This window comes from Pseudoliparis swirei, chromosome 17 (genome assembly GCF_029220125.1).
Source record: "Pseudoliparis swirei isolate HS2019 ecotype Mariana Trench chromosome 17, NWPU_hadal_v1, whole genome shotgun sequence".
Lineage (NCBI taxonomy): Eukaryota > Metazoa > Chordata > Actinopteri > Perciformes > Liparidae > Pseudoliparis > Pseudoliparis swirei.
Genome location: NC_079404.1, coordinates 6,752,501 through 6,766,006, shown reverse-complemented (window position 1 = coordinate 6,766,006; position 13,506 = coordinate 6,752,501). Strand labels below are relative to the sequence as shown.

At 44.6% G+C, this 13,506-nt stretch overlaps 1 protein-coding gene across 5 annotated transcripts in view; it reads left to right on the top strand.

Moving 5' to 3' along the window:
* The first annotated feature begins 259 nt into the window (after nucleotides 1–259).
* thada (THADA armadillo repeat containing) overlaps nucleotides 260–13,506 on the top strand; it is an 85,501-nt gene continuing 72,254 nt past the window's right edge. For 2 of the 5 annotated variants that reach the window (XM_056435252.1, XM_056435256.1), the window contains exons 1-19: nucleotides 260–304; nucleotides 645–808; nucleotides 1,054–1,163; nucleotides 1,431–1,564; nucleotides 2,061–2,209; nucleotides 2,316–2,348; nucleotides 2,437–2,485; nucleotides 2,694–2,875; nucleotides 3,418–3,512; nucleotides 3,628–3,851; nucleotides 4,025–4,752; nucleotides 8,953–9,107; nucleotides 10,202–10,357; nucleotides 10,892–10,999; nucleotides 11,096–11,219; nucleotides 11,944–12,089; nucleotides 12,340–12,586; nucleotides 13,002–13,137; nucleotides 13,272–13,408. In XM_056435252.1, coding sequence (XP_056291227.1) covers nucleotides 712–808; nucleotides 1,054–1,163; nucleotides 1,431–1,564; nucleotides 2,061–2,209; nucleotides 2,316–2,348; nucleotides 2,437–2,485; nucleotides 2,694–2,875; nucleotides 3,418–3,512; nucleotides 3,628–3,851; nucleotides 4,025–4,752; nucleotides 8,953–9,107; nucleotides 10,202–10,357; nucleotides 10,892–10,999; nucleotides 11,096–11,219; nucleotides 11,944–12,089; nucleotides 12,340–12,586; nucleotides 13,002–13,137; nucleotides 13,272–13,408 — 3,010 coding nt within the window. In that variant the 5' untranslated portion in view covers nucleotides 260–304; nucleotides 645–711. Of the gene's footprint in view, nucleotides 305–644; nucleotides 809–1,053; nucleotides 1,164–1,430; nucleotides 1,565–2,060; nucleotides 2,210–2,315; nucleotides 2,349–2,436; nucleotides 2,486–2,693; nucleotides 2,876–3,417; nucleotides 3,513–3,627; nucleotides 3,852–4,024; nucleotides 4,753–8,952; nucleotides 9,108–10,201; nucleotides 10,358–10,891; nucleotides 11,000–11,095; nucleotides 11,220–11,943; nucleotides 12,090–12,339; nucleotides 12,587–13,001; nucleotides 13,138–13,271; nucleotides 13,409–13,506 lie in introns of those variants that run through there. The other 3 variants (XM_056435253.1, XM_056435254.1, XM_056435255.1) reach the window with 3 other exon arrangements.

The window sequence follows — 13,506 nt, the reverse complement described above, 5'->3', positions numbered from 1 at the left end:
ACACAAGAATAAAGTCTAAAGTTGCACAACAGATATGTTTGGAGAAGTTGTTCAACATCACAGTTCGCAAAAAATATATATATTTTCAACAACATTAAATAAAATAAAGCACAAATATATCAACACAAAGTAGAAATAAATTGCATTTATTTTGTTTTGGACATCATATTTAAAGTTCGTTTTATTTTGAAAATATATAGCGGAAATGAGAGCTTTTTTCTATTCTCGAGCTTGACACGATTTACAGCTAACGTTAACAGCCGAAACAGAAGAGCTCCAAATACGAATCTCATGCTGAATTGAGGTGAATGCTAGCTACTGTTATTCAACTTTTAACTTGTTTAGCTGCTCTAACTCTTTGTGAGCTTTGCGTCGGTCTACTGCGTCAGTTGGTGTATCCCATTTGTGCTTTCCTTTTTCATATTGGACGCAAAGTCGGCTAATTTAGCAATAGTTGGCGAACAGTTGTGTCCGTGTGTGTGCGCGTGCGTGTGTATATATACACACATATATACAGCTATATATATATATATATATATATAAGTGTGTATGTGTATATATACACACGTACATTTATATCTATATATAAACATATATACACATGGTTATGTGTCATGAATAAAGACTATTTTGTTTTCATTTAGGAAGCGGTATTAAGATGACATTCGGTTAACATCACTGCATTTCAACCCTGTGGATGGGATACTTTGTATGCGAAGATCAGGTCAAGTCATGGTGGTGAAGAAGAAGACGACAGCCAAAGTGGAGGCTGTGGTTTTGGATCAGGAGAAACTACACATGCTGTTAGGTAATGTGACCACACTGCTATGATTGATTTCAAAACAAAGTAATTCATCCTTTTGTCTGTCATCCTGTCATCCATCCTATCAACCAATTGGGGACCCAGGGACAAAATCAAATGGGGGTCTGTTGACTAATTTGTGAGTTCAGAGTCCTTGGCTTGACAAAGTCTGGGAACCTATCTGCACTGCTGCATTGTATGTGTTTATATATCATACTGATTAATGTCTATTATTGTGTGATCTTTCCTAGTGTCCCTCTCTGTGGATGGAGGAGAGGATAGAGTTCGGCAGATCGCCCAGACTCTGCAGTCCTGCTTGGAGCTGTCCGAGCCGCTGCAGCAGATCCAGCTTGTTAAAAAGGTTGTTTGTGAGCAATGCAATATGTTATGAAAGAGTACATTCTAAAATGTCAACATGCAACATTATTTTGACTTTCTAGACGATGATACATTTATGATGGTTTGTCCTCCTCAAACAAGTGTAGAACATAATAATAGATAATATAAAAAAAGGCTTGATCAAAGATGTAGTGTAACACCAGGTTTAGTGCGTATTTACTTTCAATTATTTTACAAACTGTGTGGATGGAATGCAGTAGATGACCATTGTGTGTCCGTTCTGCACCAGGCAAGGTCCCAGCTGGAGGCGCTGGGTGAAGAGAACCCCGATGGAGCCCTTCTACAGGCCTGTCTACACACCCTGTCTCTGGTCTACACCTCCCTGCAGGCCAAGAACCAGGCCCTGCGACGAGCCATTGCCAGGTACACAGCTATCTATCTGTTCGAGTCGAAGAGATGGAAGACGATAAGATGGCCAGTTTAGCAGCGTCAATTTTAATTCTGTCTTCATATGGCAAACTGCAAGAATTGTTCCTTCTCTGTGGTGTGTGTGATCCTAGTCACACATGTAAATGCTGTATCAGAGTTCAAGTCGTAATTGTTGGGCAAATTGTCATCGCCTCTGAATTGTTCTAATATCGATAAACGTAAGGGTCCTCAACTAATTATTAGGATCTTCAAACTCTGTCAGTTAAAGGGACAGTGTGTGGGATTTGCTGGCATCTAGCTTTTGTTCTCTCTGTCTGTCTTGAAGGGCTTATTCTGTCACTAAAACACGTGATTCTACCTCATGAAAACATAGTTATGAATACTCTATTCCATTTCTGCTTCTGGATCCACCGAAATACTACATGTTGTGTCTGTTTAAGAGTTTAGGCCCCCCCCTCAAAATAAAACATCTCTGTGTTGCTTTCCTCAGTACCTTATCTTCAGTACCAGTCTGGCTGCAGGAGCACACTTTAAGCAATTTGTCTACCTGCTTGTCCGACTGTCTGTCCAACCCGACTTCAGAGCAGTACCCACATGTCATAGACACCGTCGCTGCCTGTCTGGACGGCTTCCCTCTTGGTGAGTGGGTGTATGCCTTATTCTACTTTTCATCACCACAGTTATCATACAAATGAGATTTGTTATTGAAGGATAACTACTATTTTACAATTGTCCTTTTCTCAAGGTGAGAAATGCATCAACAAACTGCTGCCTGAAGGTAAATATCCTGCTAACTTGTTTATAAAATAAAAAAACTAAGTGAGAAAAGCCTCTCATTGACTCTTCTCCTTCTCTTCTCTATGTAGTGTTGCAGTTTCTTCACAAGGGTTTGAGTGAATACCTGCACCAGAACAGGTAAACTAGTTGTGTCCCATATCTGCCTGTCAGTATCTGTTTATTACTCTAATTGTGTCTCAGTATCATACATTGAAAGTACATTTTAATAAAGTACAGTTCCACCAGCAAATTCACATTTTGATGAGACACATGATGGATTCTGGGAACACTGTAATAGTTCGTCATTGATCCGTGTGTCTCTGTCGCCCCCTGCTGTTTGGCCAAGTGGCCTGACAGGACGTCACATTGCCCAGGCCCAGTTGATGCAGTCATGCCTGGCTGCGGTGAAGACGTCCATGGTGGTGATCCAGAGGTCCCAGCAGACGATCAGCGCCGCCCTGAATCGCTGTGAGCTGGAGGACACACTGAGCGGCCTGCTGGGCTGCTACACGCACATCCTCACCGATGGTACAAAACACGACCAACACATTTAGAAACGACCCGGCATACAGAGCTGCTGGATGTAATCCTGTCGGCTCTGCCCTCGTTTGAATGCAGAAACATCCAGCAATAGCCATCCTGTGTCACTTACTCTGACAAGAAGTGTTCCATTTCAGGAACAAATGACACGCTGTTCCCGATGTCGCCAATAGTGTTAATGCTTTTCTTTACCCAAGAGTCTGTTTCATCATACCTAGACATAACCTTGAGATCATAGGTAAGAGATAATATATCATATGAGTCAGAGCTACACGTAGACATTGTGTATTTCTTTTTTTGTTGTAAAAAGGTTACCACGTTTTTACAGGATGTTGATGACTGATGAACACATTGTAAAGCCCTCTGAGGCAAATTTGTGATTTTGGGCCAAACAAAATATATTTAATTGAAGTTCCCAAATTGCTCCAGCACTTTGAACGAGGGCCATTTCTACTTTCTAATAGGACACCAATAACTGTGTCCACACTTTCCTCTCGCTCCTCTCCTCTCGTGTTTTCTTTTTACACTAGAGGAGTTTGTCCAGTCGGTCCAGAGCACAGCCGCCATGGCTGTAGTGTTATTGATCAGGTCCGTCATGGGTTGTGGGGATGGAGTTGCCGCCGTGGTGAGTAGGGAATTAAGAACTCCGTATTGTGCATATTACGCATGCATTTTTTATAACGTTTGACACGATTTGTAAACGAGACGGACTCTGGAAATGTTCTTGTTATTTGCAACAGGTGTGCAGTTTGCTGCGTAGTTCGGCGCCGGGTTTGGACTCGGCCCCTCGGTGGCTAAAGCAGCGGTGTGAGGGCCTGTGTCCCAGCGGTCGCCCACTGGGTGTATCCCTGTATCTGTGTCATGGGGCTCTGGCGATGCTGAGCTGGAAGGGCGCTCTTCCAGGGCCACAGTGGGAAAAGTTGCTGCTCTTGGTTCCGAACACTCTGCTGGATCTAGATGTCAGGTCAGTCTGCGGAACAAATCCCCATTCAGTTTGTACGACTCTAGGTAGCAATCCTGTCATTGTCGAAGAGTTCTCACAATTAGAAGTTGTCTCAGAAGTCCTTCATAAGCACAATACGTGATTCATAATCTCGGCATGTTGACGGCATGTCTGTTTTTTCTTCTTTGCCGCAGTATAAAGGAGTCCAGTACAGCGATGGTGGTGGCTCGTGTGCTGACCCTGTGGAGCAGCGCTGCCCTGGATTGCTTGCAGGCGGGGGGTCAGCCCTGCCCTCCCCGCCTTCAACGGTCCCTTCGTGGAGACTCTGAGCTACAGCGACATCTGCTGGAGCACATCTACTCCCACTGGGAGCACCCACTGGACGGGGTCCGCCACCAGACCCGCTCCCTGTTCCGCAACCTCCTCCTCCTCAATCAGCAGACCGGCCCGTCTGCCTACGAGCCGACCGAGGACCCCTACGTCGCAGGACTCACCCGCAGCCTGCTGGGGCTGGAGTGGCACATGCGGGGGAAATACGGCTCCTTGGGCTGCCTTGTGGAGCTCTACGGGGCGGGCCACCTGCTGGACATCCAGCCCCAGCTGCCCTCGTGCCTCCTGGGCCTGATGAACGACCAGACCCTGGCTCCTTACGCCAGCGACCTCTTGGAGAGGTTGTTTGTGAGCCACAAGGCGCAGCTGGTCAGTGAGGCGGGCGCAGCCGACGAGACAGCCACTCGAGACTGGATGGAGTGCTGGCACCAAACGTGGGTCAGCCCCCTGCTGCAGGTGCTGTGTCGCGCCAGGCTGGACCAGACCACGTACATCCTGGACTATTTCCTGCCCAAGCTGCTCCGCTGTAGCCCCTCCAGTCTGGCGCACATGGTGTGGGCCTTGCAGAACACAACGCCGCTGTGCAGCACAGGTAGAGGCTCAAACACACCCGACGTCTGCATATCAAACACACTTTTGAATGAATCGACAAGTCCCTTCTGGTTATTCTCATGATATCAATTCAATTCAATTCAGTTTATTTGTATAGCCCAATTTCACAAATTACAAATTTGTCTCGGAGTGCTTTACAATCTGTACACATAGACATCCCTGCCCCAAAACCTCACATCGGACCAGGAAAAACTCCCAAATAACCCTTCAGGGGGAAAAAAAGGGAAGAAACCTGGAGGAGAGCAACAGAGGAGGATCCCTCTCCTAGGATGGACAGATGCAATAGATGTAATGTGTACAGAAGGACAGATTTAGAGTTAAAATACATTCAATGAATATGACAGAGTGTATGAATAGTTCATAGTAGGCATATTCCACGATGGAGACCTCCACGATCCATCAGGCAGATGGCGGTGGGGAGGAGGAGGGCGGAGTCTCAACAGGACAGTGGCGTAGTCATGAGCAGGAATTCCACGACCCAGACGATCCATCAGGCAGATAGGATCTATGCCGTCTCATAGGGTCCGATGACCCCATGAGACGGAAAGTCAAAAGGACTTCCGGGAGAAAGCAGAGTTAGTAACGTGTGATTGAGAGATGAAAATTCATCCTTATGGAGAGAAAAAAGAGGAGATAGGTACTCAGTGCATCCTAAAACGTCCCTGGCAGCTATAAGCCTATAGCAGCATATCAAGGGGCTGGACCAGGGCAAACCTGATTCAGCCCTAACTATAAGCTCTGTCAAAGAGGAAGGTCTTAAGTCTACTCTTAAACGAGGTGACTGTGTCTGCCTCCCGGACTGAAATTGGAAGCTGGTTCCATAAAAGAGGAGCTTGATAACTAAAGGCTCTGGCTCCCATTCTACTTTTTAAGACTCTAGGAACTACAAGTAGTCCGCATTTAGTGAGCGTAGCTCTCTAGTGGGGCAATATGGTACGACAAGCTCCTTAAGATATGATGGAGCATCACCAATCAAGGCTTTGTAGGTTAAGAGAAGAATTTTAAAAGTGATTCTTGATTTTACTGGGAGCCAGTGCAGAGCAGCTAGTGCAGGAGTGATGTGATCTCTTTTCTTAGTTTTAGTGAGAACACGAGCTGCAGCATTCTGGATCAACTGGAGGGACCTAAGAGATTTATTAGAGCAGCCTGCTAATAAGGAGTTGCAGTAATCCAGTCTCAAGTAACGAACGTGAACCAATTTTTCTGCATCTTTTGAGACAAGATGTGCCTGATTTTTGAAATATTACGTAGATGAAAGAATGCAGTCCTTGAGATTTGCTTTACGTGGGAGTTAAAGGACAAGTCCCGATCAAAGATAACGCCAAGATTCTTTACAGTGGTGTTGGATGCCAGGGCAATGCCGTCTACAGAATCCACATCACCAGATAATTGATCTCTGAGGTGCTCAGGGCCGATTAAAATTACTTCGGTTTTGTCTGAGTTTAACATCAAGAAGTTGCAGGTCATCCATGTTTTATGTCTTTAAGACATGCTTGAATTTTACAGAGTTGGTTGCTCTCCTCTGGTTTTATCGATAAATATAGTTGAGTGTCATCTGCATAACAATGAAAGTTTATGGAGTGTTTCCTGATAATATTGCCCAAAGGAAGCATGTATAAGGTAAATAAAATTGGTCCAAGCACAGAACCTTGTGGAACTCCGTGATTAACGTTGGTGGTTATCGAGGCGTCATCGTTTACAAATACAAACTGAGATCGATCTGATAAATAGGATTTAAACCAAATTAGTGCCGTGCCTGAAATGCCAATCGACTGCTCCAGTCTCTGTAACAGGATGTCATGGTCAATGGTGTCGAATGCAGCACTAAGGTCTAACAAGACCAGGACAGAGAGGAGTCCTTTATCTGCTGCCATTAAGAGGTCATTTGTAATTTTCACCAGTGCCGTCTCGGTGCTGTGGTGTTTTCTAAATCCTGATTGAAATTTCTCAAATAAACTATTATGATGTAGAAAGTCGCACAACTGATTTGCGACCACTTTCTCAAGGATCTTGGAGAGGAAGGGAGGTTAGAGATCGGTCTGTAGTTAGCCAATACCTCTGGATCCAGAGTGGGCTTCTTCAGGAGAGGTTTAATAACAGCCACCTTGAAGGAGTGTGGTACGTGGCCTGTTAGCAGAGACACATTGATAATATCTAATAGAGAGCCGCCAATTAAAGGCAAAACGTCTTTAAGCAGCCTCGTCGGGATGGGGTCCAAGAGACAGGTAGGCGTGTTCAAGTAGAAACCGTTGAAAATAATTGGTCACGGTTGATAGGAGAAAACCCTCCAAATATACAAAAGGACATACAGCGGTTTACAAGGGCATTCCACTTGAGGACAGATTGGCACTGGTTATGGGCAAGAGATTATTAATCTTGTCCCTAATAGTTAAAATCTTTTCATTAAAGAAGTTCATAAAGTCATTACCACTAAGGTTTATAGGAATGCTCGGCTCCACAGAGCTGTGACTCTCTGTCAGCCTGGCTACAGTGCTGAAGAGAAACCTGGGGTTGTGTTTATTTTTCTATTATTGATGAGTAATAGGCTGCTCTGGCATTACGGAGGGCCTTCTTATATGTTTTAAGACTATCTCGCCAAACTAAGCGGGATTCTTCGAGATTAGTTGAACGCCATATGCGTTCAAGCTTTCGTGACGTGTGCTTCAGTTTGCGGGTCTGAGGGTTATACCAGGGAGCAAACCTCCTCTTCCTCACTGTCTTCTTCTTCAGAGGGGCTATCGAGTCCAGTGTCATTCTCAGAGAGCCTATGGTACTGTCAACAAGATGATCAATCTGGGACGGACTAAAGTTAGACCAGGAGTCCTCTGTTATATTGAGACGTGGTATCGAATCAAATACAGAAGGAATCGCTTCTTTAAATTTAGCTACAGCACTATCAGTTAGACATCTAGTGTAGAAACTTTTGACTAACGGAGTACACTCCGGTAGTATAAATTCAAAAGTTATGAGGTTGTGGTCTGACAGAAGAGGATTCTGTGGGAAGACGTTCAAATGCTCAATGTCAACGCCATAAGTAAGAACAAGATCAAGCGTGTGGCCAAAGCTGTGAGTGGGTTTCTGTACTCTCTGACAGAAGCCAATCGAGTCCAACAAGGAGATGAATGCAGCACTAAGGCAATCATTATCAACATCCACATGGATATTAAAATCTCCAACAATAATAACTTTATCGGTTTTAAGAACCAAACTTGATATAAATTCTGAGAATTCAGATATAAACTCTGAATATGGACCTGGTGGCCGGTACAGAATCACAAATCGAATTGGCTGTAGTGTTTTCCAGGTTGGATGTGAAAGACTAAGAACAAGGCTTTCAAATGAGGTGTAGTGTAATTTTGGTTGAGGATTAATTAATAGGCTCGATTCAAAGATGGCTGCTACTCCACCTCCTCGACCGGTGCCTCGAGGAATGTGAGTATTAATATGACTTGGAGGAGTCGATTCATTCAGGCAGACATATTCTTCATGGCTCAGCCAGGTTTCAGTTAGGCAACATAAATCAATGTGATTATCTGATATTAAATCATTCAGTAACACAGCTTTAGATGACAGAGATCGAATATTTAGGAGACCACATTTAATAGACCTATTTTGTTGCACTGCTGAAATAATTGTGTTAACTTGTATAAGGTTATTGTGTACGACTCCTCTTCTGCTTACTTTTGATTTATTTAATTGAAGTGGCCGTGGGACAGACACAGTCTCTACTCTAAAGTCAAGGGTGGGTAACTGCTCGAATGGAAGAGCAGAGAAGGGTGTTAAACTACAACTCTGCTCCCGGTTCCTGATCTGAACCCTGGGTTGTCATAGATTAAGTCCGGTGATCAACTTGGTCATATTCGCAGAAATGAGACGCGCTCCGTCCAACGTGGGATGAATGCCGTCTCTCCTCATCAGATCAGGTTTTCCCCAGAAAGTCTTCCAGTTGTCTACGTAGCCCACATTATTCGCTGGGCACCACCTCGACAGCCAGCGGTTGAAAGACGACATTCGGCTATACAATTCGTCTGTCTGCAAATTTCACTGCTGCACATTAATATCTCTCCACTCAACAAAGCATTCTGTTGTGGGAAGAAATCCTGTTAAAACATCTCCACAGTTTACAGACATAACGACATTTACAACCGCTCTATAAATGCTCTTGTTCGGTCCTCGTTAGGTCCTTCGGGCAGCAGGGGTGCACTGGGAGCTCTCATGACGTGCCTGCGGGCAGCGAGGGCACAGGGTGTTGTTCCATCCTCAAAGGAGGGTCTGTGGGGAGGACTGGTGCCCCTCTCACTGCTCCAACAAGCACTGGTTCACAAACACGATCAAGTGAGTGTCTGTGCCCTTGTGTTGTTTTCAGAATTGTTTGTGTTTTTATTCGGGCTGTCAGCGTTAACGCGTTAATCTATGCGATTAATTTGGCCGCGATTAACGCACTAAAATATTTTAACGCAATTAACGCAACTTTGTTTACTTCCGGTGTCGTTGAAGTTGTTGCACTCCTCTGAGTGTCAAGCCGCGGCAGTCCGCCTCCTTCCTCCCATCTGCTGCTCGATATTCACAGAGAAGCAGAGGGCGACGTGTCGGTGACGCGGGGCGGAAGGTGCAGGTGACTTTTTTTTTGTTGCTCCGCCCCGATGCGCGCGCAGACACGTCGGCATGGAGCTCTGCGGCGCGCGAGACGGAGAGCGGAGAAGAGTGACCGACACGTGGAGACAGAATGACATGCTGCTGTAGAGACGACCAACAACAGACGTTTAGTTTAATAAAAGAACAAAGACGTCTTTCAGGAAATAACCGTACATTACTTCTGCTGTGATCTGGCGCTATAGAGAACATTTCAGGGGGGCGGGGCCTCACCCTGATAGAATGGTGGGGGAAACACTGGGATGTGTCATATGCAAAAGCCTTTAAAAGGTGAATTTACATTTTTTTGTAAAATCGAGAAAATGAGCCCAGCCTCCAGAGGGTTAACATTACATATTTGTCAGTTTACCAAGGCCACTGGTTCTGCTATTGTTCAATGTTAAAGATGACAGGACCAATGGGGTCTCTAATACACCTTTTCTTACTAATCTGGATGTTTCACTGAAGAAACAATTTATCATCCACGATATTAAATACCTCGCTGGCACTTTATAGGTAGGAGCCTCTTTGAAAACACAGCTCTGTGTGAAGTTTTGTCTTTAAAAAAGAATACAATTAAACAAGTGTCTAAAATACACGCTGTCTGAAGTGATTAGTCGTTCATTTAGAAGATTTAGTCTTTAGAAGAAAAAAAAACTTTTAATCGCGATTAATGAATTTCAAAATGTGCGATTAATTATTAAATTTTTTTAATCGATTGACAGCCCTAGTTTTTATGTTTCCATACGATTTGATGTAGCATGACTTCCAATGTATCATCCAACCCTACCCACCAGGTGAGGATGGACGCTCTGGGGTTAGTGTGCGAGAGCCACCGCAGCACAGAGGCCGTGACCTCCCAGGAAATGGACCTGATCCGCCACTTCCTGCCGCCCAATCTCAACAGCCAGGCACCAGGTGTCAGACAGCAGACAGTCAGCTTGCTAAAAAAGGTCAGCCGTTTATCGCACATTGCTTTTTGGTGTCTAAAAAACGTTTTTTTATGCTTACTGTGCCAGCAACATTCTTTCTTTTTTTTTCTTCTCCTTTTCTGGATTTTATTTTCCAACTGAATTTGAAATGTTAAGTTGGTAAAAGTAGGCTTGTTGGCCTCGTAACAGTTTATACAAGGATTGGAACTAATTATCTTTGCCGGGTATCAGCCTGTTGGAAGATAATGCGGCCGTTTGTTTGTGTGTGTCTGTCCACGGCTAATCTAAACCATCAGCCTGATTTTTGTTTTTGTTTTACTCCTTTACAACCGTATGCTCAAGGACCTCTCTGGCTGCTGTGATTCATAATTTAAGAACAAATTATTTTATTGACTACTGTCTCGCTTCACTTAATCAGCTGTCAGGGGCCATCAACTCCGATGATCATCAACTGCTTTAGTAGCAAAAGGCATTTTGGGTAACTGGCTAGGTTACAAACAAACTTCACCTAAGTAACATCCTTGGATTCATTCCTTGAAATCCACTTCTATGCAGCTGCTTTGCAGAATGAAGGACAGCACTCTGCTGCTGCAGAAGAGACTGACCCAGGAGAGGGAGCAGGAGCAGAGGGAAGGGGACCAACACACACTCCATCTGTACAAGGTATACCACACTCACTGCAACGCAGAGTTCCTCCTCTGTCCTTTTGGGTTATACAACTGAACTGAAAGACTTGGTGTGTGTCTGTTTGTGATGTAGGAGTTCCTGTGCTGGCTGTGTGAGAAGCTGCTGGAGGTTTTGCTTCCCGGATCGTCTTTCTCCAAATGCATCATGTCTCTCCACCTGCTGTGTCTACTGGGCGAGCTCTTTACCTTTAGCACTGGTACACCTTCTGCTCATTCTTAAACTTAACAAACAGTACAGAATACAATATTTGATGTCACAATAAAAGCAGCTGAATCATTTTATCATTTTAATAATACCAGACATTTAAAATGTCTCTTCCAGGTAAAACAATATGCATAGTACATATACATGTTTCTAAAGTGGACCGAAGAGCTCAGAAGATGGTGTTGTTTTTGGGACTGTATCAAATGCGTGCAGTTGGCATTCTGTCATTCAGAGGATCAGGTTACACGAACATTATTAGTATTATACTATTTCGAGAATTATATTCGAGTGGTGGCTGCATGTAATCATATGCTGCTGCCTAAAAGCTATTTTCTCTCTTGCTGACTTCACACACTGAAAAGTTATATTCATTAAATACATGTTTTTTTTAAATTCAGGATTTAGTTTTTACGAATCTTTAATTTCTTTTTTCGGGTGATGACATAAAAAAAATATGACGACAGACATTCCAAACTACAGAATGAGTTCTGAATTTAAAACGATGACATTCGTTGCAGTCCTAGTCCAACACGCTCAGAGCAGTTTGGAGTTTGATGCTGTACTCGAGGACACCTCAGTGGCGACGCTTAGCACGTTCCATGTATCTCTCCATCACTGCCTGAACTAGCAAACCTGCGGCTGGCTCTGCGGTCACTCCCGTCCCTTACTGTCTCTTCGCTGTGTTTTCTTAACCTCCACTTCTCTGTCCTCCTCAGGGCCCGATGTGTTTTCCCTCGGCGAGGCCGTGACCTCTGCCCACGCTCAGAATGTCCTCTACTGCATTGCCAACAACTTTCTGGAAGTCAAACAGCTGACCTCCACATTGCTACGGCAAATCCCACCATCGGCCGTGGGACTTCAGGTTAATATAAAAAGTGATATTCTTTAGATGTGGCATCTTTTTGATTTTGTTTGATGCCACCACCATTGGTTTTTTATAGCAATAGATTAATGCTTTAGTATAATTTACGTTTATTTCATAATTAAAATGTTGTTTACATTACATGTTTTCATTTCTGTCATTTAAATCATCTTCTATTTCGAGCCATATCTCAGTCAGTCGCGTGTGTTCCAAGTTTTACTGACCTCACCGTGGGCCTTTATGGCGTTAGGTCCAGGAGAGGATGTGCGTTGTCCTTCAGGCTGCTCTGGACCTCAGCACCAGCACCAAGCCCTTTGACAGCGTCACGGCAGCCCACCTTCTTAACCTGCTTCTCCACCATTCGGACCTGCACCCAAACATGTTCCCTGCACTGCTGCACTGTGCTCAGGAGCGGGGCCTCGACTTTCGGCCTCCCTCCTCTTCACCAACGACCCAGCCCTCTGAAGCGGTCATCTTGGAGCTCAACGCGCTGGCTGGTAAGATCCAGACGCATAGCCTTAACTAGAATGGGCACTCGGTAGAGCGCATACCTTCGCATATCACAAGATTGGGCATTGAATTATGAACATTTTGGCATTAGTTGCATGCCAATTGGATAGAAATTGACCGCGCTATGGTAAAAAGAAGATTTTGACCTTTTCATGACATTGACCGTTGACCCGATCGATCCCAAAATCTAATCAAATGGTCCCCGGATAATAACCAATCATCCCACCAAATTTCATGCGATTCGGTATAATACTTTTTGAGTTAGGCGAATAACACGCATACAAATAAATACACGGCGATCAAAACATAACCTTCCGCATTTTCAATGCGAAGGTAATAAGTGTATGCGTCTGTCGGCACTGGATAAATTGGAAGAAATGCTTGCGTTTCTTTTCTCCTCAGTGGTTCAGTTCTTACTGCGCCTTCTGCAGCCGGAGGTGGCGAGGTCAAAGTCGTCTCTTTTGCAGGCAGCTGCTTCCTATCCGCTCTATGGCAGAGTCTACTGCATCACTGCTGTGCTGCAGCATCTAAACACGGAGTGAGCACATGAACGCATGCACATCGACTTCCATTTGAATCTGCTGCTTTCGCTGTTGTGTGTATTCAAACTGCAAACTCAGCCATGACCTTAGTTATAAACAGACTTGTTGACAGTACGTTTTGTGTGTTTAGGAGTTTGAGTCAGACGCTCCAGTGGCGACGAGTGGTGTCAGAGCTGGTTGCTGTGTGCTACAGTATATCTGACGTGGTTTCCCCTGTGGTCCAGAGCTCCTCCCCAGAAGGACTCATCCCAATGGACACTGGCTCAGGTATCAGACTTTTCAGCCTGGCCTGAGATCGAGGGCCGGGGAATTCTTTTTCCTGGGGAGCGACACATGAGAAACCCGGATTGCTGCTTGGGGCCAAA